At 33.9% G+C, this 25358-nt stretch overlaps 1 protein-coding gene across 1 annotated transcript; it reads left to right on the forward strand.

The window, feature by feature from the left end:
* The first annotated feature begins 738 nt into the window (after positions 1-738).
* LOC133194279 (protein SFI1 homolog) lies at positions 739-23617 on the forward strand. Its single transcript, XM_061330270.1, has 29 exons — positions 739-1050; positions 1802-2143; positions 3034-3105; positions 3258-3368; positions 3611-3705; positions 3858-3975; positions 4882-4984; positions 5777-5933; positions 6142-6303; positions 8016-8086; positions 8477-8569; positions 8830-8927; positions 12259-12325; positions 13297-13427; positions 13646-13727; positions 13927-14019; positions 14393-14478; positions 14593-14668; positions 14757-14929; positions 15071-15173; positions 15379-15475; positions 15675-15835; positions 15983-16132; positions 16436-16612; positions 17649-17917; positions 19787-19867; positions 20434-21057; positions 21212-21314; positions 23198-23617. Exons 1-29 carry the CDS (start codon positions 797-799, stop codon positions 23321-23323), a joined length of 4275 nt encoding a protein of 1424 aa, XP_061186254.1. The 5' UTR covers positions 739-796; the 3' UTR covers positions 23324-23617.
* Positions 23618-25358: the final 1741 nt, after the last annotated feature.

The raw sequence follows: 25358 nt of genomic DNA on the forward strand, positions 1-25358 counted from the left end.
ACATGTAACTGTGATTGGTGATATTATATACAAACACCCTCGGGTACATGTAGAGCGCAGATTCAAGTTTGTTCAAATCATGGCCCCAAGGGTAGGTTGGGGCCACAATAAGGGGATCAAAGTTTTACATGGAGTTATATCATGGCTATTTGAGGCCAGAATGGGTCCATAATATGTGGTAAGATTTTTTTTTTCAAGTGAATAAAAATGGAATTTTTAAAAAAATCTTCTGATGAAGAACAGGAGGACCAAGGGAACTCGGGTTAGCGTTGTGGCTCAAAGGCACCCTTTTAAAAAATAACTACATGTAACATAACTATAGGTGTTTTTTTTTAATTTTATTAATATTACCTAAAAGTTTCAACATCTTTCTACGAGAACATCTTTAAAGTGACTTAATTTAAAGTAAAATCAAACGTTAATCTGAGACGAGCCCCTATGGCATATACTATGTAGACACTTTTATTACAGAAACAAGTACCTGTGCCTTGAACTACTAAGTATGACTTGCGCAGCATGTGGTTTTTGTCAATAAATAAAGTAAAATGAAATAAATTTTCTATCACTATGTTTGTTCTACAAATTGTAAAATTTGCAGTGTTTACAATGAATAATTTTGCCTTTTTTCTTTCAAAGATTTTATGAAATATTTGTAGTTTCATGGAATAAAGTCAGGTTTGAATTGTCTATATTCCCACGAAATACTTTGCTGTCGAGTTAACATTTTTCTTTGTTTACAAACATGGCGGGCAAAATTTGTACCGTTGAAACTTGTTTAAAAGAGGTAATTTAAGAAATGGATGAAAGAAAACAAGATTTTCCCCTCACAGTATCATCTCTGCAGAGAAAAACTGTATCTGTCGATGTTCAGAAACCAGCTATTTCTCAAAACTCGCCATCAAAGACAGAAATTTTACAAGATTTAAACGAACACTTGGCTGTTCATGCAGAGCGAATGCGGTTACTTAATCGTGCTGAAGAGGGACTTGTCAGTGATAGCTTCAGTCCATACTCAGGTCGTCATTCTAGTCCAGGAGATAACAAAGAAGTGTATGTATTTTAAGTTATTTTCTTTCAACAGTATTCAACTGTTGCTTCAAAAAAATCCTAGGGGCTTGTTTTCCGGATTGTTAAATGTAAAATAAATTAATAGAATTTTGAATCTACTTTAAACACACTTAAAAAGTTGTTACAATAAAGATTCTGACACTTTCAGACAAGAAAAAACCATGTGTAAAAAAAAAAACATACCACACCTATATACATAAACTCTACAAGGGACAAAAGCTTTCATCTTGTGTAAAATACCCCCACCCACTTCAGCACCTATTTCTGGACTCTTAAGAATTTATTTTATTTTCTTGGTTCTATCCCCTACAGTAATTATTTTCTTAAATGTTGATGTGTCTGTCAGTTGTCAACACGTGTTCAATCAACAGAAAACAGATACAATAACAATTTCTTCGATTTTGAGGCTAAGGCTACAGCTACAGTGGGGAGAGTGCACTTGTACCCTCAGAAACCCTTATACAGTTACAGTTGTAACTTTTATCCACCCCTTCAAGACCACTTCCTTTCCTTTGGTAACTGTACAGGAAAAAATGGGTCTTCAAGTCATTTAAAAATCATATTGTTGTCAAATAAGGGACTAGATTTTATCCTTACTAGACCCTGCCCTTTTACAGTTTTGTTGTTTCTCTTATCTTTAATGATTCTTTATGGTTTGAAAGTTATGAAAAATAGAAACTTGAATGCAAGGGTTGTTAGGTTCCATTGTTATATGTAACTTTTTAATTTACAGATCTTCTAAGAATATTAATGATGATAAAGAAACAAATACCTCAAAAATCCCAGTGCTTTCCAAAAGACAGAAAAGAAGGGAGAAAGAAAATCTTTCGAAGCCAACGATGAAACCTGACCTGATGAAAACGACAACGCTGGAGATCCACCCCGTACAGGAGAGAGTCGCGCAAAAAGCGGACAAACCCAGTCACCCCGTACCAGAGAAAGTTGCACAGAAAGCAGACAAACAACAGTCCAGGAAAGGGGTCCCTCGAGGGAAAAAGAGTGGGGTACAGATAAAAAACTACCGGGCGGACTATACATGGAACAGAGGAGGACGGTTAAAGGAACTAAGGATTAGGTAAACTTCTGTGCATCACCTAAAATATTTTTTCCAAAAACAATTTAGAAAAATGAAAAAATTATTATCAAAGTTTGGTCGGTCATCTTGAATTCATCTATATCACACAGATATAAACATTGTATTTTGTTTGTTTTCCAAAAATCCAGAAGTTTCCTTAAAAGATGTTAGGAACAGATAATTGTTTTGGATGAAATATATAGAAATTTATGAAATGGTTTTGTATAGATTAAAATAAGAGATTCTAACAGCTCTATAAGCATACTGGAGGTCACACTCAGATCTTGAATTTTATACTAATCATTTTAATTGTAAGAGTTAAAGCTGCTTCTGAAAATCAGAAAATGAACAACAGAAGCAGGGAATACATTAAAAATCTCTAAGTAACTTTTGTAATGATATATTTTATGACATCCTATGTTTAAAAGGGGGGGGGGGGGGGGGGGGTTACACCTAATTGAAAGTAAGTCCCTGAGTAAACACAGTGGAAATTTTACAGTAATGTTATACTTTAGCACTTTATCAACCAGAAAAATCATTCACTTTTTGGTTATAATAACACCAGGTTAGGGTATGTGTTGGGGGGGGGGGGGGGATTAGATGAAGAAATTGAGCATTTGTTATGGTTAAGGTCTGGGTTACTTAGGTCAGGGTGTACAGATTTTGTAGAATTAGCTTGACTGATCTATTATTTAAAAATTAAGTTGAAACCTTTTTTTTTAACACCACCTCACCTACTCCCCTTCCCCAAAAAATATTGCTAAAGATAAATTCATTAACTTTTACAAATTTTGTACCCCATCATAATCTTTGTGTAAAATTTGTTAATACATCATAAACTGTTATTATATAAAGATAATATTTATACAGCATTTATGAAATATTTACAGGCATTTAGCAAGAAAATTTTCCAAACTTTGGAAAAATAAAACTTTTGGAAGAGTGCTTCCATCTGTGGCAAGGTCAGTGTATTTTATACAGTAAAAGTTTCAGCTTTTGCTTTTTATATGTAATAAAGCTTGAATTCAGCCACTGGTACCCGAACAGGTAGATTTAAAGATTTACCTTTTATAAGAAAGTTAAGTATGTTTGTTGATGAGGTTTGTATTAACAGGCGACATTATGAGACCCATCTGATGAGACAGGTATACAGGGAGTGGCATGGAATGTGGTGGGAGGTCAGAAAAGAATGGAGGTTAATGGTGCGAGCAGAATGTCATCACAGGTAAATATAGCACAAGGTCAGAGGTCAAATGTCATCAGAAAGAAAAAAATGTAAAGTACCCGGTAATTTATTGTGCTGAAATCTCATTTGTATACTCTGCATAGTTTTGTCAATATTTATATATCTGTCAATTTATACATTGACTTTTCTTTGTGAAAAAAATGACAATTGAATTTTTGCTAATTTCTTGAATTATATGGAATGTTTTATATTTTTCATGTTTTCAAATGTTCTGGTTTTAGATATGTGGTTTGGAGTAAAGTGTTTGAAGCTTGGAGACTATATGTTCTCTATCAGAAGGCTACTGCAGAAAAACTGGAGCTGGCCACAGCCATTAGTATGTGGTGTACTATTAATTGCAAATTGGAATTTTTTAAAGATCATGCAGTAATTATACTGTAGAAATTCCCCTTAATTGAATTTTTTCTTGTATTTCATTCTTTTTCTTTTTTTTTTTCTTTTTTTTGCATTTTTTTTATTTGATTGCAGGTAACAAAGCTATTCTGTGCAGGAGTCTTAAACATTGGAAGAACTTTGTTAATATGCAGAGAGGAAAAAAGAAAATTAAATCAGAGGCAGACAGTCATTATCACCAGGTGTTAACCAGGTAAAGCACCTGTAAAAGTATTGTGGTCCTCAGTGGACTAGTATCTAAAAATAGATAGAATACAGAAAAAAAAAAAAACATCTGTTGTAAAATTAAGTTAGTGTGTGTATTTCTGTTGATAGATTAATGTCTATATTTCTGTTTATAGGTTAGTGTGTATATTTCTATTGATAGGTTAGTATGTGTATTTCTATTGATAAGTTAATGTGTATATTTCTATTGATATATTAATGTGTATATTTCTATTGATAGGTTAGTGTGTATATTTCTGTTGATAGATTAATGTGTATATTTCTATTGATAGGTTAGTGTGTATATTTCTATTGATAGGTTAGTATGTATATTTCTATAGATAGGTTAATGTGTATATTTCTATTGATAGGTTATTGTGTATATTTCTATTAATAGGTTAGTGTGTATATTTCTAATCACAGGTTAGTGTGGACAGTTGTATATTTCTATTGATAGGTTATTGTGTATATTTCTATTGAAAGGTTAGTGTGTCTATTTCTATTAATAGGTTAGTATGTATATTTCTATTGATCGGTTAGTGTGTATATTTCTATTGATAGGTTAATGTGTATATATCTATTGATAGATTAGTGTGTATATTTATATTGATAGGTTGGTGTGTATATTTCTGTTGATAGGTTAGTGTGTATATTTCTATTGATAGGTTAGTGTGTATATTTCTATTGATAGGTTAGTGTGTCTATTTCTATTGATACGTTGGTGTGTATATTTCTATTGATAGGTTAATGTGTATATTTCTATTGATAGGTTAGTGTGTATATTTCTATTGATAGGTAGTGTGTGTATTTCTATTGATAGGTTAGTGGGTATATTTCTATTAATTGGCTAGAGTGTATATTTCTATTGATAGGTTAGTATTTTTTCTGTTGATAGGTTTGTGTGGATTAAATGGAAGGAGCAGTACAGACTCCAGCAGGAGAGACAGGAAATGGAAGTAGTAGCTTTACAGTTCTGGGCGTACAGAATTCAGGCACAGGTACGTATTAGAGCATCAGGTACAGGTAATTATTATGGTCAGTTTTTCTTTTTATATTAAAATGTTTGTCATACCAAAGTCCTTAGAAAACTGTTCCAATTTGCAATGAACAAATACACATGTAATTCAGATATTTTTTTTTTCATGGAGACTAAAGAAGTAAGAGTGTACTGTATTAAATTTGTTTGTCAATCCATAACTTTACCATCACTTTAGATGTGGATGGGACAACATGCTCTAAATATGAACAATTTCTAAAACCAAGCAATCTATTAACAAATAAAATGATGATACAAGGATATCAACATGTCTGGTTTAAAGTCAACATTTTGCATATTCTATGGTCGATACAATGACCTTGTCAGCAAATACAGTCTTTCGCTAAGTTAAATGTTGACTGACATTTTTCATAAATATTGTAAGGCCACTATTTTCCCACTTAATTTTTGTCTGTGGATTTTTTTGTTTGCCCAATCATGACATAGAGCACAAGGTGGGTGTGACCAGTCAACAGGGGATGCTTACTCCTCCATGGCACCCTATCCACCTCTGATGTTTTGGAGGACCGTGTTTTCTCTGCTGCTTTGTATTATTTTAATGGACTTTTGAGATTGATTACTGTTGGTTATCTTCATATTTAATACAATTTACTATAAAGTTTGCCTCTAACGTCAAGTCCATGCTTAGAATTTAAAACTAAAAAAAATGTGCTATTTAGAAATTTTAAATGGGATGTAATGGTTTGAATGTATTTATTCAGCCATAATAAATTACATGCATATCTTTTATCAGCACTGGTTGATATGGTCAGACAAACTTAAGAACAAACGCCAAATTTACCATAGACATGCTCTGTCGCTCCGGCACTACCAACAGACAGTGAAGAGGAAATGCTTTCTTGCTTGGACTCGGTATTGGCTGCAGAAACGAGACAGGAAAAGACAGAAAGGTAATGATATTTAAGAAACAAGCCAGAAAAGAATCTTGCTTAATTACATGTATCACAGGCTTGTTTGTTCATAAATGGAGTTTCTGAGCTTTAATAAGAATCCATTGTTTTATAAATTATGCATATGTGTATATACTATGTCCATAGCTTGAGATACATGAAGTTTTATACCTGACTGAAGCTTTAATAAGAAAACTCTGTTTTATAGATTATGCAGATAAATACTATGGCCAGAGCTTGAGATATCAGACATTTTATACCTGGATGAAGCAGTACCAGCTCCAACAGTCCATCAAATCTCACCAACATCACATCGAGGTCCTGGCAGCAAGATTCCAGAGGAGGCGTTTCTTCCAGATCTGGAAACATTGTATCCTTATTATCTGTCTGTGTCTGGAATGATGTCTTTGTGCTATTCATTTTTTTGCACTTAAACTATTGTGTGGTACATGTAATAATGTTTGGTTAATACATTGTATGATAGGGTTTATAGCATGAACACTAAACTTATTTAAAATGCTTGGCTAATATGATAGGGTTTACAGTGTTTTTAGCTCTACTGATCAGAGACCAGAAGAGCTTATGCGATAGTTAGTTGTCCGTCTGTCTGTCTGTCCGTCTGTATGTAAACAATTTTTCAAAATTCTACTCCTCCTACAGTTTTGGTCTGATTTCAATATAACTTGGCACACAAGTACACTACACTAAGATTCATAATTCTCTTTATCAGTTTTTGATTTCGATGAACGGTGTTGCCATGGTTACTAAAAATAGAAATTTCTGTGAAATACTTTCAAAATGCTACTCCTCCTACAGTTTTGGTCTGATTTCAGTATAAATTGGCACATAAGTAGACTACACAAAGGTACATAATTCTATGTATTGGTTTTTGATTTCAATGAATGGTGTTGCCATGGTTACTAAAAATAGAAATTTCTGTGAAATACTTTCAAAATGCTACTTCTCCTACAGGTTTGGTCTGATTTCAATATAAATTGGCACACAAGTAGCCTACACAAAGATACATAATTCTGTGTATTGGTTTTTGATTTCGATGAACGGTGTTGCCATGGTTACTAAAAATAGAAATTTCTGTGAAATACTTTCGAAACTCTACTCCTCCTACAGTTTTGGTCTGATTTTAATATAATTTGGCACACAAGTAGATTATACTGAGGTACATAATTCTGTATATCCATTTTTTGATTTTGGTGAAGTGTTGCCATGGTTACAAAAAAGCTGAAATTTCTTTGACATACTTTCAAAACATTACTTGTCACCTGCATGGCGCAGTGGTAGAACTTTTGCTCTGGAGTTGCAGAGTAAGGAGTTGATCCTTACGTCGCGGGTTCGAATCCCATTGTGGGACATGGAGACTGGTCCTTCGGATGAGACCGTATAAACCAAGGTCCCATGTTGCAGTAGGTGCTGGCATGAAAAACACCTCTTACTGCTCATAGCCCTGAGTGCCGAGCATAGGTCAAAATTTGCAGCTCTCCACCGGCAAGTGGTGGCGTCTCAATATGAGTGAAAAATTCTTGAGAGGGACGTTAAACAACAAACAAACAAAATATTACTTTGCCTACAGTTTGGTCTGATTTTAATATAACATGGCATGCAAGTAGACTACACTGAGATACATAATAGTCTTCTTTTTTTTTGATTTTGATGAATGATGTTGCCATGGTAACTAGAATCAAAATTTCTCTAAAATTCTCTTAAAAGGCTTCTCTTCCTACAGTTTTAGTCTGATTGCAATTCATCTTGCAACAAAAAGAGAGTAAAACAAGGATTATTATTTAATTACTGCTGTTGCAAAGTTTCAAGTCCAAGTGCTACTTTTCTCTTCCTTTGTTATAAGTACAAACCAGTAGAGCTACAGTCTTGACAAAGACTTCTGGTTTAAAACTGTTTTGAGAATCTGATAGGGCTCAGTGCAAATAAAGGTATGCTTTTTATTGAGGTAACATGAATGTTTGATGAACCATCTGAAAATTTAAAATCCCAACTTCTGACAAACACTTTTGAGACCCTCATGTAAATATCCTTATCTGTAAATGTTACCTTGACCACTGTTTTTAGACATGATGATACAAGAAAACAAGAGAGAGAAGATGTATAAAGCAGAGATTCATTACAGGAAAAAATTGATGGTACATGTCTTTTGTATTTAAAAATTAATACTTAAATATCAGTAAGTGATAATAATTTAAAAGTAAAAAAAATGACAATTAAGTGGAAAAAATATTTCTTTGGTCTTGAAGTAAGAGGAAAAACTGAATTGTACAGTTGCTAGCTTTTTAGTATACACACAGTTTTGAAATATTATTAAGAAATTGTTACTTGTTCAGAAAGTATTAACCATAAAATAAAATTTGTCCTCTTCTGTACTCTCTACGTGTAAGTTAAAATATAAATGTCAGCAAAGTTTGAAACTTACAAGTCCATGACAAGACTGTAATTTATCTTTCTCATATATTTTAAAGTAAAGTATCAAGAAAGTTTAAAGTGCTGTCTTCAAATTTCTGAACATTTTCTTGCAGCTGTTGGGATTTAATGCTTTTAGACTCAATGTGGTGCAGCTAAGGGTTAAAGAGATGAGAAATGAGTTAGCCATTCAACATTACTTTAAAACAGTAAGTCACTTTTATAGTGTATATTTCTATCAGTCAGTAATTCTTTTTAGCCTCTTATAATATAATTTTCACTACAACTGTATCATATTTTATTTGAATTTTATGTATGCTTCTTTTTTACTTTTGAACCTTCATTCTAGATGACATATTTTAGTTTAAATCTTGTGTCAAAATTAATATCTTTTTTTCTGTAATTAAATTTAATGAGTAAATCTGCAGGTACATGTACTTTTATATTAGTATTGTAATGTCCTTTGCAGCTTTTGAACCGACACTGGCAGATCTGGCTACAGAAATGTGAGAACAATGAAGAGCTACAGATAAGCCATCTTACCAAACAGGCACACACACATTATCAGTAAGTCATCTTGACAAACAGGCACATGCTCATTATCAGTAAGTCATCTTACCAAACAGACGCTCATTATCAGTAAGTCATCTTACCAAACAGATGCTCATTATCAGTAAGTTATCTTACCAAACAGACACACACTCATTATCAGTAAGTTATCTTACCAAACAGACACACACTCATTATCAGTAAGTTATCTTACCAAACAGGCACATGCTCATTATCAGTAAGTTATCTTACCAAACAGGCACACACTCATTATCAGTAAGTTATTTTACCAAACAGGCACACACTCATTATCAGTAAGTAATCAGTAAGTCATCATACCAAACAGGCACACACTCATTATCAGTAAGTCATCTTACCAAACAGACACACGCTCATTATCAGTAAGTTATCTTACCAAACAGGCACACGCTCATTATCAGTAAGTCATCTTACCAAACAGGCACACACTCATTATCAGTAAGTCATCTTGCCAAACAGACGCTCATTATCAGTAAGTCATCTTACCAAACAAGCACACACTCATTATCAGTAAGTTATCAGTAAGTCATCTTACCAAACAGACACACGCTCATTATCAGTAAGTCATCTTACCAAACAGACAGACACACATTATTAGTAAGTCATCTTACCAAACACACACACACACTCATTATCAGTAAGTTATCTTTCCAAACAGGCACACACTCATTATCAGTAAGTTATCTTACCAAACAGACACTCATTATCAGTAAGTTATCTTACCAAACAGGCACACGCTCATTATCAGTAAGTCATCTTACCAAACAGGCACACACTCATTATCAGTAAGTTATCAGTAAGTTATCTTTCCAAACAGGCACACACTCATTATCAGTTAATTATCTTAATAAACAGGCACACGCTCATTTTCAGTAAGTCATCTTACCAAACAGACACACACTCATTATCAGTAAGTCATCTTACCAAACACACACACACTCATTAATCAGTAAGTTATCTTTCCAAACAGGCACACACTCATTATCAGTAAGTTATCTTACCAAACAGACACTCATTATCAGTAAGTTATCTTACCAAACAGGCACACACTCATTATCAGTAAGTCATCTTACCAAACAGACGCTCATTATCAGTAAGTTATCTCACCAAACATTCACACGCTCATTATCAGTAAGTCATCTTACCAAACAGACACACACTCATTATCAGTAAGTTATCAGTAAGTCATCTTACCAAACAGACACACGCTCATTATCAGTAAGTCATCTTACCAAACAGACAGACACACATTATTAGTTAGTCATCTTACCAAACACACACACACTCATTATCAGTAAGTTATCTTTCCAAACAGGCACACACTCATTATCAGTAAGTTATCTTACCAAACAGACACTCATTATCAGTAAGTTATCTTACCAAACAGACACACACTCATTATCAGTAAGTTATCTTACCAAACAGGCACATGCTCATTATCAGTAAGTTATCTTACCAAACAGGCACACACTCATTATCAGTAAGTTATTTTACCAAACAGGCACACACTCATTATCAGTAAGTAATCAGTAAGTCATCATACCAAACAGGCACACACTCATTATCAGTAAGTCATCTTACCAAACAGACACACGCTCATTATCAGTAAGTTATCTTACCAAACAGGCACACGCTCATTATCAGTAAGTCATCTTACCAAACAGGCACACACTCATTATCAGTAAGTCATCTTGCCAAACAGACGCTCATTATCAGTAAGTCATCTTACCAAACAAGCACACACTCATTATCAGTAAGTTATCAGTAAGTCATCTTACCAAACAGACACACGCTCATTATCAGTAAGTCATCTTACCAAACAGACAGACACACATTATTAGTAAGTCATCTTACCAAACACACACACACACTCATTATCAGTAAGTTATCTTTCCAAACAGGCACACACTCATTATCAGTAAGTTATCTTACCAAACAGACACTCATTATCAGTAAGTTATCTTACCAAACAGGCACACGCTCATTATCAGTAAGTCATCTTACCAAACAGGCACACACTCATTATCAGTAAGTTATCAGTAAGTTATCTTTCCAAACAGGCACACACTCATTATCAGTTAATTATCTTAATAAACAGGCACACGCTCATTTTCAGTAAGTCATCTTACCAAACAGACACACACTCATTATCAGTAAGTCATCTTACCAAACACACACACACTCATTAATCAGTAAGTTATCTTTCCAAACAGGCACACACTCATTATCAGTAAGTTATCTTACCAAACAGACACTCATTATCAGTAAGTTATCTTACCAAACAGGCACACACTCATTATCAGTAAGTCATCTTACCAAACAGACGCTCATTATCAGTAAGTTATCTCACCAAACATTCACACGCTCATTATCAGTAAGTCATCTTACCAAACAGACACACACTCATTATCAGTAAGTTATCAGTAAGTCATCTTACCAAACAGACACACGCTCATTATCAGTAAGTCATCTTACCAAACAGACAGACACACATTATTAGTTAGTCATCTTACCAAACACACACACACTCATTATCAGTAAGTTATCTTTCCAAACAGGCACACACTCATTATCAGTAAGTTATCTTACCAAACAGACACTCATTATCAGTAAGTTATCTTACCAAACAGGCACACGCTCATTATCAGTAAGTCATCTTACCAAACAGGCACACACTCATTATCAGTAAGTTATCAGTAAGTTATCTTTCCAAACAGGCACACACTCATTATCAGTAAATTATCTTACCAAACAGACACATGCTCATTTTCAGTAAGTAATCAGTAAGTCATCTTACCAAACAGACGCTCATTATCAGTAAGTCATCTTACCAAACAGACGCTCATTATCAGTAAGTTATCTTACCAAACAGACACATGTTCACTATCATTAAGTTGTTTGACAGTCTAAACAAATCATGATTGTAATAAAAATGGAAAACAGCTGAAGTTTTCAAGATTTTTATTTATGCCCCTGGATCAAAAGATCCCAGGGTATATTGTTTTTTTCATTGTCTGTCTGTCTGTCTTTTGTCAACTTTAATCTAGCCCATAACTATTGCACTGTCAAGGGTAAGGCTTTAATATTTGACATGAGTGTTCATTATGACAAGACCTTTCCATTGGTACAGAAATTTTTGATCATGTGACCTCAACTGTGACCTTTGACCTACATTTGAAAAACTTTAACATTGGCCATAACTATTGCACTTTAGTTTATGTCCCACTCCAGAATTGTGTTACCATCGGGGGCATAGTGTTTCACAAACACAGCTTGTTTATTTCACAATAATCTGGTGAACTTTCTGTAGGAGTGTCCTCAAAAGAAAATGCTGGAATGCTTTGGTGTTGTATACCAGATATAGAGAGCAAAGAAAAGTAAGTATCAAATGATAGAACCAAAAAATTAATCTTCATTATCATTATTATATGTCTATTAAAAGTAATTATTCTTTGAAAACCATCAAAAAATCAATTCTTGATCATCAAAGAAGTGGGGTGCAGAAGCAAGAGATACAAAACAAAACCAGTTCCACACTTTTACTGGATCCACCTTTGACGGTACATACTGTCACCCTTACATATTGTCACAGGTGACAATATGTACCGACCCTCACTGCACATATTGACATCCATCAGTTCATATTGACGCTGGTAACAATATGTGCCGAAATAAGCATGTTTTCTCTGGATGACAAAATGTACCTTGCACTTCAGCACATATTGTTGTCAGAGATGCTGTGTATTGCAAACATTTGTACATTTCATCCTTATTTATATTATTTAGAAGAATATTAAATCTCTCTCTGAGAGAGAGAGAGAGACAGAAAGAGAGATAGAGACTTGGAGAAAGAGACTTAGAGAAAGGAGAGAGAAAAAAAGAGTTTTGATCTTTTCTATGAATTTATTTCATTGTGCAATTTGCACGATTCACCCTTTTCACTTCCAATTGTACTTGAAAATCTAGAATTTCATTGTAGCCACTTCATTGGAGTTTCAAAAGACAATTGTGCATATACAGAAAAGTATTGGTTTGTCTTTAGTGAACATGCCATCTCATGAAAACTGTAAATACATGTATGATTTTTTATGTCTTCTTCATCATAATCAATATTACTGAAAGCTCTAATTGTGGGGTGACAATATATGCAGTGAGGGTAGGCACATATTGTCACCAGTGACAATATGTACATGATTGTATAATTTTGCAGCCAATGGCAATATATGCCAATAAATACAATATATGTAATAAAGTTAGGTGCATATTGTCGCTAACAACAATATGTACAAAAAGACAAAATGTACAGTTTATTATTTTTTCTATTCTGTGTATATAATGTGATTTGTAGACACAGAAAGTACAGGCAGATGCTTTCTTTTTCGTTCACTCCATGCCAAGATTTGTCTTCCAGTGGAGGATTTATGTAGAAATGGAGAAAATTAAGAGGGAAAATCAGGAAAAATATACAAGTTTTAGAAGGTATTGATTATTTAAGTAAAATATTAAATACAAAAATATAATGAAACTTAAATTTATTGATATACACAAGAAAAATCTAATTAACACAGATAGAACTTTTTAAGCACAGATTTTACATGATCACATTATATACAAACTCATAGTGATCACACAAAATCAAGCATAGTATGTTACCGCCCGTGTTTAAACAGGTCTAATTTTCCCCCCTTTTTATTCAGAGAGAATTTGATTGCCCGTTTCTTCTACCAGTGGTATAATTCCTATGAAGAACACAGAGAATTCAGAATGAACTGGAGAATGGTAATTATAAACTTTGGACTTTGGGGATGTTTTCTTTGAACTGTTCAATACTATCTCATTATTTATTGACTACTGAAACACTATATGACAGTTTATTGTGAAGGGGGATGGGGATAAATGGGTAATTAGATGGTGGATATGCTGATTTCTGGAGACAGGATACAGAATCCCTGAATTATCTGTCATTATTATTACGCAGGCTGTTTTACATCATGAAGATAGTATGAGGAAACATTTCCTGTCCAGATGGAGAAGCCGACTACAGTCTTGTCTGCAGGAAAGGGACAAAGAGGTTTACTAATTCTCTATATAAACATTCTCTTAGTAAAAAGTTCTCATGACTTCCAAATATGAAGTAAGAAATTAATGGAAGTCATATTGTATACAGGGAAATTTTTGCCCCGGTTTTATTTTCGCTCCTTTCACCTTTCTCACAGGTGAGTGAATTTAAAACAAGGTGAATTCAAAGAACACAGTATGATTTCTTATACAGAACTCTGACTGGGCAAATTTAAAATGGGGCAAAATTGTTTGCAATTGTGAAAGGGCAAAAATAATCCTGTATACAGTATACTGAACTGGCATTACATTTTTGTGTAGAATATTTTGTAAGGATAATGATGAGCAATGTGTTTTGTGTTTTGACAATTGGGATTGACTTTCAGAGCCTGGCTGAGAATCATTACCATTCCTCTATATGTAGGAAGCACCTGCTAGCCTGGGTACAGTACGTCAGGGATCTAAGAAAAATGTACGCAATATCCTCTCCTATAATGAGTTGTTCTTTTTAATCATACTTTTAAAGAATTAATTGACATACTGCTTCGTTTGTTTTGGTTGTTCAATAATTGTCCTAACTTCACAGGGAAACATTAGAAACAAAAGCAGTGACTCATCATTACAAATCCTCACTGAAAAGAGTTCTACAAACATGGATTGAGGTGAGAGAAGTTTTAAGATATTTTGTAAAACAGAATTTCCTCATGTTTTTAGATGAAATTCCATAATCGTCTTTTTAACCACTTTCAGTACACAAAAGAAATTAAACAAGAGAAGTCACAATGGCTGAGAGCCACCAAATTTTATCAAATGAAGTTGTGTAAAAAAGTTGTGAGTGCTTGGAATGCACAGAGAATTCAAGGGAGACAATTCCAGATTCTGGCTGAGGAGAGATACAGACATAAGTGCAATGTTTGCAAAAGGTACAAAATATCACATCATTGATAGCATATGAGGGCTTTCATTCTTTAAAGTTGTACATGTTTTTGACCTTCTTTGTAAAACCGTTGGAACATAAGTCATGAGGATCTTGTCAGTGTAGCCTCTTTTCTTTGACAATGTAGGTGGGCTTTTAAGACTTGGAGAGACAATGTTCAGGAGAATCTGAGAGACAGACAGGAGGATAAAGCTGCCATTATCCACTACAATAGACAACTCCTACACAAGGTAACCCACAATCTGTCTGTATTTTGAGTTCAAAAGTTCAAGCTGAGAAGGATGTTTTCATTGATTTTATCAGAGAATTGTTATCTTACAAAGAATAATATGTAGATATTTTGAGCACCAAAAAGTCCTTTGTTCATTGCACCTTGCAACAGCATGCTAAAACGCATGCCTATATTCTTATTTATTGTTGAATTACTATTTTTAGCTGTTGTTGACTTGGCATAGATATGCTGCTATTCATGCTTACAAGAAATCTGAGACCAGACAATGGGTGGAATCCACAAAACAGGCCCTAGACAGAAGTAAGACATATTATATAGACTGATGAAATTATATCTAGCCAACTTTTACGACCAAAATTACAGAAACTGGGATGATTATCTATATAATTTAGTCATAATATTGAGTTACAATTGCAACTACATACAATGTAAAGGAACTCTGAAAATGATTTGAATTAAAGTGATAGCTTTCTTACCAAACAAACTTTTTTTTTAACAGACAAGTTGCAAAGATATTTCTGGCAATGGCAAAAAGCACGAGATGAAAGAATCTTACAAAAGTTCAAACATGAACAAGCTGTCAATCATCATGATACTGTGATCCAACAGAGGGCGCTGTTCCAATGGAAAGAGTTCACAGTTACTGCAGTGAAGAAAAATGTAAGAAAATAACAAGATAGTGAATTTTTTTTATTTAAAAACTTCTAGTGGTCACATAAATCACATTTTTATTTTTTCAGGAAATCTATGATTGTCTTGATTTTTTTTTCAACTTCTAATGAAACAGTGTATGTGGGTTTTTTTCAGCTTCTAATGAAACAGTGTGTGTGGTTTCACAACATCAGATTAATGAGTAATTTCCTGTCACTTTGGAAATGGAGGTACCAGTTAAGACAAGAGGAGAACCAGAAAACTGACATCGCTTTGTGGCATTGGAGTTTGGTTCTCCAAAAGAAGGTACATGTATATCATAAAGTCTCAGATAGACAATGGATAGACAGGTTTTACAAATGTGTGTAATTTTTCTCCATTATCAGTGTAGCTTAACTTTATGTAGACTAAATTCGACATAAAATTGCATAGCCCACAGGGTCAACAAGGTCATTCAGTCTTGATTTTTACTTTTGAGAGATTCAGTATAATATGTTTGAATGTAGGTTCAAAATTTCGGATAAATTGGAAAATGTCTTTATTTCAGGCCACAAACTTAATCTTACTGAGCACAGTAAGGTATTGACACCAGTATTTACATATTTACAGATTCTGGTCGTGTGGTTTGGCTACACTGCAGACAGGAAGAGAAAGAAAGAGCGAATCACTCAGGCTTTGGAGAGACGACGCACTAGACAAATACGTCAGGGTGTCACTCAGTGGATCGCCGTGGCAACAGACCTGTCAAATATGAGAGCTAAAATTGCAGCCCAGCAAAATGCCAAGGTTAGAATTGTAACATCAGTCAGATGAGAGGATAAACATGAGATGATCTTTTCTTCAACAAGGCTTTTCTTCTGTCTATCAAACATGATGATTGTGAATTGATTTGATAAATTATTAAGAGAGAAGTATTAAAATTACTTGTCACTTTTATTTCACTCCATTCCAATACTGTATATGTACATAAATTGGCGTATTCAAAATTTAGCGCAATCACTGGGTATGGAGTTTTTGGCGCAATCATGAATTAGGGCTACACATGTCTATGCCGTGTTTTGTATTTATAAATGATTTCTTAGCGGTATTCACGAAACAGTGCATCGTGTCCACACCAAAGCTGCTAAAATATGAAGCCCGCTTTTTTAAGTACATATACAGTATATTATTATTTCCAGGACCAATCTTGCATGGTTGGTACATCTAGAACTGCTTATTTCCTGTCGTGTCTTAGGATGCTGCACCTGTTCTATATTTCCCTGATGAGCCGTCAAGTTTTATCAAGCAGGTCCATCCCCAAGTAACCGTACAGCTTACTTCAATGGATGATGAAGAATGGAATGCTTACTACCTTTCATTCTAACCCTCGGCAATACACTTTACTTTCTGCAAACTAATTATTCGAATCATTCGATTGTCAAAATATAAGCAATCTTATGTCCCTGAAGTCTCCTAAGATTAAGAGCCTCCTCAACTCTAGGAAAAGAGAGGCAGTAGGGTAGATAATCTCTAGGTAATCGCGATACTAAGTATTCTCAAATAACCATCAGCCCAAGCTGAACTGAATTTGCACTAGGTAAGACATGTACATTTATTGTGGAATTGCATATGTCTGCACATTTTGCTTCAGATGCAACTATTTGCTAGATGTGCACTTGTAATCAGTTGTAGATTACATTGGCTGAGGTGAGCTTTGTTATGTTAAGTTTGATTACTTGTGTTTATGCTTGTTGATATATGTTACGACACCTTTGCCTTACTTATAGATTACGTTCTTTATTATGTGTGATTACACGTATTAATGTCTGTTAATGTTTGTTAGGATGCCTTTGCCAAACATCAGTTAGTCCAGCGTTGTGCGTTACACTGGCGATACATCACAGCCAAAAGGAACACAAGGGGAGATCACTCTAACAGGAAAAAGCAGGACTTACTGCAATTTGAGAAGAAAAATGTAGACTATATTCCAAAATTAAAACCTAAGGACTTACAAAAACAGGAAGTCATGTGTAAACCCTTTCCAAACTTTCCACTGGAGTCCAGGTCCCCACAGAGACTACCAGACAATGAACAGACTGTCTCATCTGTACGGTAGGTTTCTTATCTCTAAAGGTTAGGTTTGAAAAAAAAGCAGGATTTGTTGCCCCAGAATGAGGAACATTTTACAGCTGATTTAGACATCTGCTTTACAGCTGATTTAAACATCTGTTATGGAGGTTTTCATCCCTTAGATAAATTTTTACACCTGTTAAGACTGTCAGGTAGGTTTTTGCCCCTCATCTTTTAGGTAGGTTTTTACAAGTAAAGGCACCTTAGTTAAGATTTGTTTGAAGTTTTTTTTTTTTAATATCTCTGAATTAGATTTCCAGTGTACATCTGTAGCTATGTGTAGATCTTTATCTGTAAGGTGAGTTTTACATCTCGTAAAGAGGTTTTCGCCTCTATTCATAGGTTTTGAAAATCAAAGGTAGAATATGTTAGGAAGGTTTGACATGTTCTGAATATATTAAGAGTTCTGAATATATTGATGACTGCAGGGATGGGGTCAATTACTTTAAAAAGTAATTAATTAAATTACAATTACTTTGACTTTTTCTTCAATTAAACTACAGGCTTTCTAAGATGTGTAATCAATTAAATTACAATTACTTTGAAAAAGTAATTAATTAAATTACAAATTACATTTTTAATTTTTTTGAAAATTTTTATAATCCTTGTCAATGAATATACAGAACATCATTTATCTGTATATAAGCTCAGCCAATGCAAGAAATAATAAGCTATATAGGCATTGTGTATTTTGTGGTTTAATTTATAATTTTTATTTACTAAACGTTAAAGATCTATCCGAGATCAGTTTGATTCGCAAAACCTACATGTACATAAATTGCATGGCTTATGATATTTGATTAAAAGTGGGTATTTTAATGGAGTAAAAATGGAGTAAAATGAGTTGTTAACTGTAACCTCTCTAATTAAATATTTCCTTTGAAAGTAACCTGAACATCCTAAATTGATATTTATGGTGAACATTTTTACTTCAAAAATAATACTTGTACAGAACATAACTTTTTCAGATACAAAATTTATTCATTAAAAATCTCTTTAGATGTTAAAATAATTATCAAATTGAAAGATTTTCTTTTCTAAAGCTAGTGGGGCATTTTTAATTGAATTAATTATCTCCATTGGCTTTGTCTTCTAAATCATGGAATGAATACCTCTTTAGAGGGTTTGATTTGTTTTGATTGCAATTTACAGCTGTGATTTGGAGGGCAATTATATCTCTTTCCAACACGAGAGAACTTAATTAATGACACACACAATCTTTTTCTTTATTATTGACCAACAACAAAGATTTAAATATAATAAATGTGTGTTTCATGACTGAAAAGTTGGCCTAAGAAGGGTGGTACAAAATTTTGATAAAGTTTAACATAAAATAAAAAAATCATTTTTGCATAATGATTAGAAAGAAACTATTTTATTATTATGAAGTCCATCATTTATTTGCTCGTAAATATTAACTTAAGATTTTGTATAATTGAAGGATTGAGAATATGTTTTACAGTAAAATAAAAGACAGTAAAATGGGGAGGTAGTGGTGACAATATATCATGAATGTGTGTTATATAAAGTAATTGAATGTAATTGAAAAAGTAATTGAAATTACATGGTATTTTTTCAGTGTAATTAATTAAATTACAATTACAAGTAATTGAAAAAATGTTCAATTACAAATAACTTCCAATTACTTCAAAAAAATGTAATTAATTACGGTCAATTACAATTACTTTTTTCAATTACCCCATCCCTGTATGATGAGTTATGATTACATTGTCATGTTTTGGTTATGTTGATGAATTCTGATTACATTGTCATGTTTTGGTTATGTCGACATGTTCTGATTACATTGACGTGTTCTGATTAAGTTGATTCTGATAATGTTCTGATGTTCAGATTACCAGGAAGAAGAAAACCCCGGCATCCTTCATTCCTAGAAGAATCTCTTAAAAGAGCTGGCCTATTTTCTGAGGAAAGGTAATACAGATAGAGCCTTGTTTACTGGAACCCTTTCTCATACTTGATGAATGTGAAGTCTTATTTGAAAATTAAATGTTGTAATTATTTTGTATGTTAATTAAATTTAGTGATTTGCCAGATCACTTACTGTGCGATCATTTTAATTCGTGAAGGTTGATGTTTGTGGGCTATCAAAATTTTATTTAATCCTGGGCATGTAATATTTTGTTTATACAGAGGATTCAATGAATCAATATGTTGACAAAGTTATCATTTGTGGAAAGTAAATCCATGAGTATTGGTACCCGATGAACAATGATAGTACATTTAAAAGTTGTACTGTAAAATCACTGAATTTCATGGGGGTCATTTACATGGAATTTATGAGTCTCTTCATACCATGAACACAACAAAAATTAAATTAGTAATTCCCCAGTAATGAAGATACTGAAATCCCAATTGTCATTAACCATAAAGATATGTGATTTTATAAAAAGTAAAGTAAATGTACATTTTAAAGTACTATTGATTATTTTAAACTTTTGTGACAGGTCACTTTCTGATGGTAATCCACATGTAGAGAGCAAACTTAGTCATCCTGCCTCTAAAATGTTAGAGGAAAGGAAACATATTCATTCTGTCCGTGTGATGTCAGAGGAGGGAAAATCTAGTCATCCTGCCCATGTCCAAGCCCATGCTAGTCTATTTGTACCTACCTCAGACCTGCCTGGACCTGAAGATTTATCAATTGTACCTCCATGTGACAACAGCCAGATCCCTCCACTAGACATACATGGAGTGGGTAGTCTTCCATACATTCAGGAAAACACCCACATTTATCAGGAACATATATCTGTGCTGTCTTCTGCTGCTGAAGTAACACAACACCATGTTCAATTGGATCACGTTCAATCTATACGGCCTAGAGCTGGAGGGGAATTCCAGCTCTTAACTCCAGATCATTTTCTTTCCCATCCAGATTATGTTCTTCCAACATTTCAAAGTGATGTTTCCCCTTTAAGTACCCCAAGAACAGTTGACTCTACATCACTAGCTGTCAGATCAATGATACAGACTATAGATAGTACTGCAGGCATTCCAGAGGCCCCAAGCAGGGTAAATGATCAACAAACTATCCCTTTGAGTGAACAAATAGTCAGGATAAGAAATCAGCTGAAAAGTTTTGAACAACAAAAGAGAAAGCTCAGGTGAGACAAAACATCAAATTTAATATGGAGATATGAGATGAATAGTGAAAGAATTTATTTTTCAGAAACTTGAAAATCTTATCTAAAGCAAAGATTCAACACTTTGTCTTAGGTTTAGGTCTTCTTATTGTTTATACTTTCTTTTGTGAAACAGGAAGTTACAAAAACAGCACAAACAGCTATCTTCCTGGCTTGATGATGAAGAGGGGACCGTCTCAGAGTCTGAAATAATGGAGGTGAAAGAAGAAGTGAGGGAGGTAAGGGTTGTGTCCCTTTAGAAGAATATTTTTTGATATAAAATCAATTTCAACCAGTTTTGCTCTCTTTCAGTAAAGGGAACAAAGGAAAATTTCATGAATTCATCTCCCTGGGGCCTAAGGGATGTGGCTAAACCAGCAAAATTAATGCAATCTTCAAAATTCTTCTTTACTCAGCACATCAAACAGTCAAAACTATTGGCATGGTTCTAATAAGCAATGAGTCTTTTACCAAAACTGTGAAATTCATGACCCCCTGTGTTCAGTTGGAGCTGAGTTGATCAAATCAAGAGAAAGTCATGATACTCTTATGACTGTCAAGGCCTATGGGCCTGGCTTCTTGTTAACTATTATTAATGATTTTTAGCTCACCTGAGCTGAAGGCTCAAGTGAGCTTTTCTGATCAAAATTTGTCCGTTGTCTGTCGTCGTCGGCGTTGTTGTCGTTGTCGTTGTAAACTTTTCACAATTTCATCTTCTCCAGAACAACTGGGCCAATTTCAACCAAACTTGGCACAGAGTATCCTTGGGTGAAGGGGGTTCAAGTTTGTACAAATGAAGGGCCACGCCTTCTTTCAAGGGGAGATAATCATGAATTCATGAAAAATTAATGGCATCATTTAAAAATCTTCTTCTCAAGAACCACTGTGCTTGAAAATATGAAACTTATATGGAAGCATCCTCAGGTAGTGTAGATTCAAGTTTGATCAAATCATGACCCCCGGGGGTAGGGTGGGGCCACAATGGGCGATCAAAGTTTTACATAGGAATATATAGGAAAACTCTTTAAAAATCTTCTTCTCAAGAACAGCAAAGCCATGATTGGTCATATTTATATGGAAGCATCCTCAGATAGTGTAGATTCAATTTTGTTCAAATCATGACCACCGGGGGTAGGGTGGGGCCACAATGGGCGATCAAAGTTTTACATAGGAATATATAGGAAAATTGTTTAAAAATCTTCTTCTCAAGTACAGCAAAGCCATGAATGGTTATATTTATATGGAAGCATCCTCAGGTAGTGTAGATTCAAGTTTGTACCAATCATGACCCCCCGGGGTAGGGTGGAGCCACAATGGGCGATCCAAATTTTAAATAAGAATACATAGGAAAAATCTGTAAAAATCTTTTTCACAAGAACAACAAAGCCATGATTGGTCATATTTACATGGAAGCATCCTCAAGTAGTGCAGGTTCAAGTTTGTTCAAATCATGACCCCCGGGGGTAGGGTGGGGCCACAATGGGCGATCAAAGTTTTACATAGGAATACATAGGAAAAATTTGTAAAAATCTTTTTCTTAAGAACAGCAAAGCCATGATTGGTTTTTTTTTAATGGGTGCATCCTCAGGAAGTGTAGATTCAAGTTTGTTTAAATGATGACCCCCCAGGGGTAGGGTGGGGCCACAATGGGCGATCAAAGTTTTACATAGGAATACATAGGAAAAAGCAAGCCTTTTAAAATCTTCCTCTGAAGAACAGCAAAGCAATAATTAGTCATATATAAATGCAAGCATCCTCAGGTAATGTAGATTCAAATTTTGTTTAAATCATGACCCCCCCAAGAGAATAGAGGGGCCATAACAGGGGATCATAGTTATACAAAGGAATACAAATGATATATCAATAAAAATTGTCTTCCTAAGAACAGCATAGCCATTATTTGTCATATTAATTCAAAAGCATCCCTTTGAAGTATAGATTCAAGTTCAAATTAACCCCCCCCCCCCCCCACTTCGAACCACTTTTATATCAAAACTTTTCAAGACTCAACTGATTTCTGCTTTTTCCTAGCCAGAGTGCTCAGGTGAGCGATGTGGCCTCTGGGCCTCTTGTTATTTTGTGTTTTAGTATGATGGTATTAATTAATACTATTTATTTTTAGATGGAGAAGGAAATTAAAACACTACAAGCTGAGATTGAGAGGCAAAAACCAGAATGTGCGCAGTTAGTTGAAAAGGTCAATCAACTCATTCAGGTGATGTCAGAAAGGTCATCCAGCTCATTCTAATGATGACAGAAAGGTCAATCAACTCATTCAAATCTTAATGATGTCCAAAAGGTCAAACAACTCATATAAATGATGTTGGAAGGGTTAACCAACTCATTTAAATGATGTCGGAGCAGATTTTATAATGACAACCAAGCAATGAATGAACTGCCAGAGGAAGATAGTTTTAGGGATTAGTTTACATTTAAGGAATGATATTAGATATTTAGCTCCAAGAGAAACTCTTCTTGACCTTGAAATTTTATTGTTGATTTGAGAGGTCAAATTTGTCTTCCGTTAACAAATATTTTCTAATACATGAAAGAAATAAAAAAGTATGTTATAATATATTTTGATATATATTTTCTCAATAGAATATATAGACAAAGATCAGGCATTTACAGAGCAATATTTGCTTGAACTTTAAGTGCTGGTGAACAACTTTTTTTGTTTGTGACATCACAATACATTTTCCAGTATCTCCATTGTTAATGACATCCCATACATGTACTTTGATGTCACAAATATCCAGGGAACTAGTAGTTACTAATGTTGTATGGTTGTTTATAACCAGAAATTCAGAGAGATTCCGTTCATTTGAATCTGAAAAAAATGAATTCACATTAAAATATGCAATAAAAAAGGTTATTGACTGGATATTGGGAAATACGCCTGCCCTCGGTCATTGATCTGATGCAGACCTCACAAGCATTGCGAGATTTACCGAGCAAAGACATTGAGCATATTTCCCAATATTCAGTCAATAACTTTTAATTATTGAATATCTAAAATGATCATTTTTGTTGTTTGTTTTTCAAAAATTTTAGTTTTTTTCCCCAAGATATTTATGTCTTTTAAAAAAAAAGGTGGGGAGTTTTTTTGGTGAGAAGTGTGATTCAATCATTTTAAGTCTTGTTCTTAACTTCAAAGGTTATAATGCTAGCTCTTTTTTTTTGTAATTTTAAAGAGTAAACATGTATACATCAGTTAGATAGGTTAATTAAGATATTATGTTTAAGTCAGGAGATGGGCTATTCTTGAAAGGATGGCACACCTACAAAGTACAGTGAATCTTGTATAATCTGGATGTTGTGTATTCCAAAATCTTGCCCAATACAATGTCAACTTTAAGTCCCTTTCAACAAATTTAATTTTTTAAAATGTCTACTTCGGATTGTTGTCTAATCTGATCAACTTCTTTGGAACCATTGGTATCCAGATTAGACAAGTTTTACTTTATTATGTTAAAACTTGGTGTTCAATCTTTTTAGTCACCCATTGAAAATTAAAAATGTAGCTTCCAGTTATTAAAATTTGTTGTATCAGTCATATCAAAGTTTGTATGTAATATGTACTTTATATTACAAAAATATTGTTTGGTTTCCTGTATATATTGATTGTTTACAGGAGTAATGAAACTGAACAGTTTGTTATATTCACTGTTTTCATTGATACAATGGCAGTTTTCTTGCATGGTTAGTAATTTGAATGTACCAGTTGGGCATTTTAATATGGATTGAATGTTGTATTATATATATTTTATATATAAGAATAGTGCCAAAATAAATCTTTCTAAATAATTGTTTAGTATTTGTTTGTAGTCAGAAAACTGGGACTTGACAAAGAATGTGATTGTTATTTCACACAGGTTAGCCCAAAGATAGGGTTCATAGTGAAACTGTTTGCAAAAATGTTGAGCTGTATTTCCATTTATACAGCTGTAAGAATTGGAAACCAATTGCACAACCCCAAAAATATATTTACAAACATAAATAGAATATATATATAATGTGTATGAAATATGGAGATAATGAACAGTAATCAAGCTCAAAACTCCATTGAAACTATACAAATCGAGAGCAGAGCAAACACAGACTTCTAAAAAACATCAGAAGTGGGATCAGATGCTACGGAGGAGAAAGCATCCTCTGTCGACCGGTCACACCTGGTCACACATCATTGTCATGATCTGGCAAATGGAAAAATCCATACACAATTCAGTGTTAAAATAATGGCATAACAGTTAGTATGAAAAACATCAGTCAGCATTCAACTT

This window comes from Saccostrea echinata, unplaced genomic scaffold (genome assembly GCF_033153115.1).
Source record: "Saccostrea echinata isolate AGI-Se365-2 ecotype Australia unplaced genomic scaffold, CSIRO_AGI_Sech_v1 ptg000001l, whole genome shotgun sequence".
Lineage (NCBI taxonomy): Eukaryota > Metazoa > Mollusca > Bivalvia > Ostreida > Ostreidae > Saccostrea > Saccostrea echinata.

Coding starts and splice junctions, on each gene's coding strand:
- LOC133194279 (XM_061330270.1), top strand. CDS start 797: ATGGATGAAAGAAAACAAGATTTTCCCCTCACAGTATCATCTCTGCAG. Junction 14,479..14,592: donor GTCAGGGATCTAAGAAAAAT/GTACGCAATATC, acceptor CTAACTTCACAG/GGAAACATTAGAAACAAAAG. Junction 17,918..19,786: donor CAGACTGTCTCATCTGTACG/GTAGGTTTCTTA, acceptor TCTGATGTTCAG/ATTACCAGGAAGAAGAAAAC.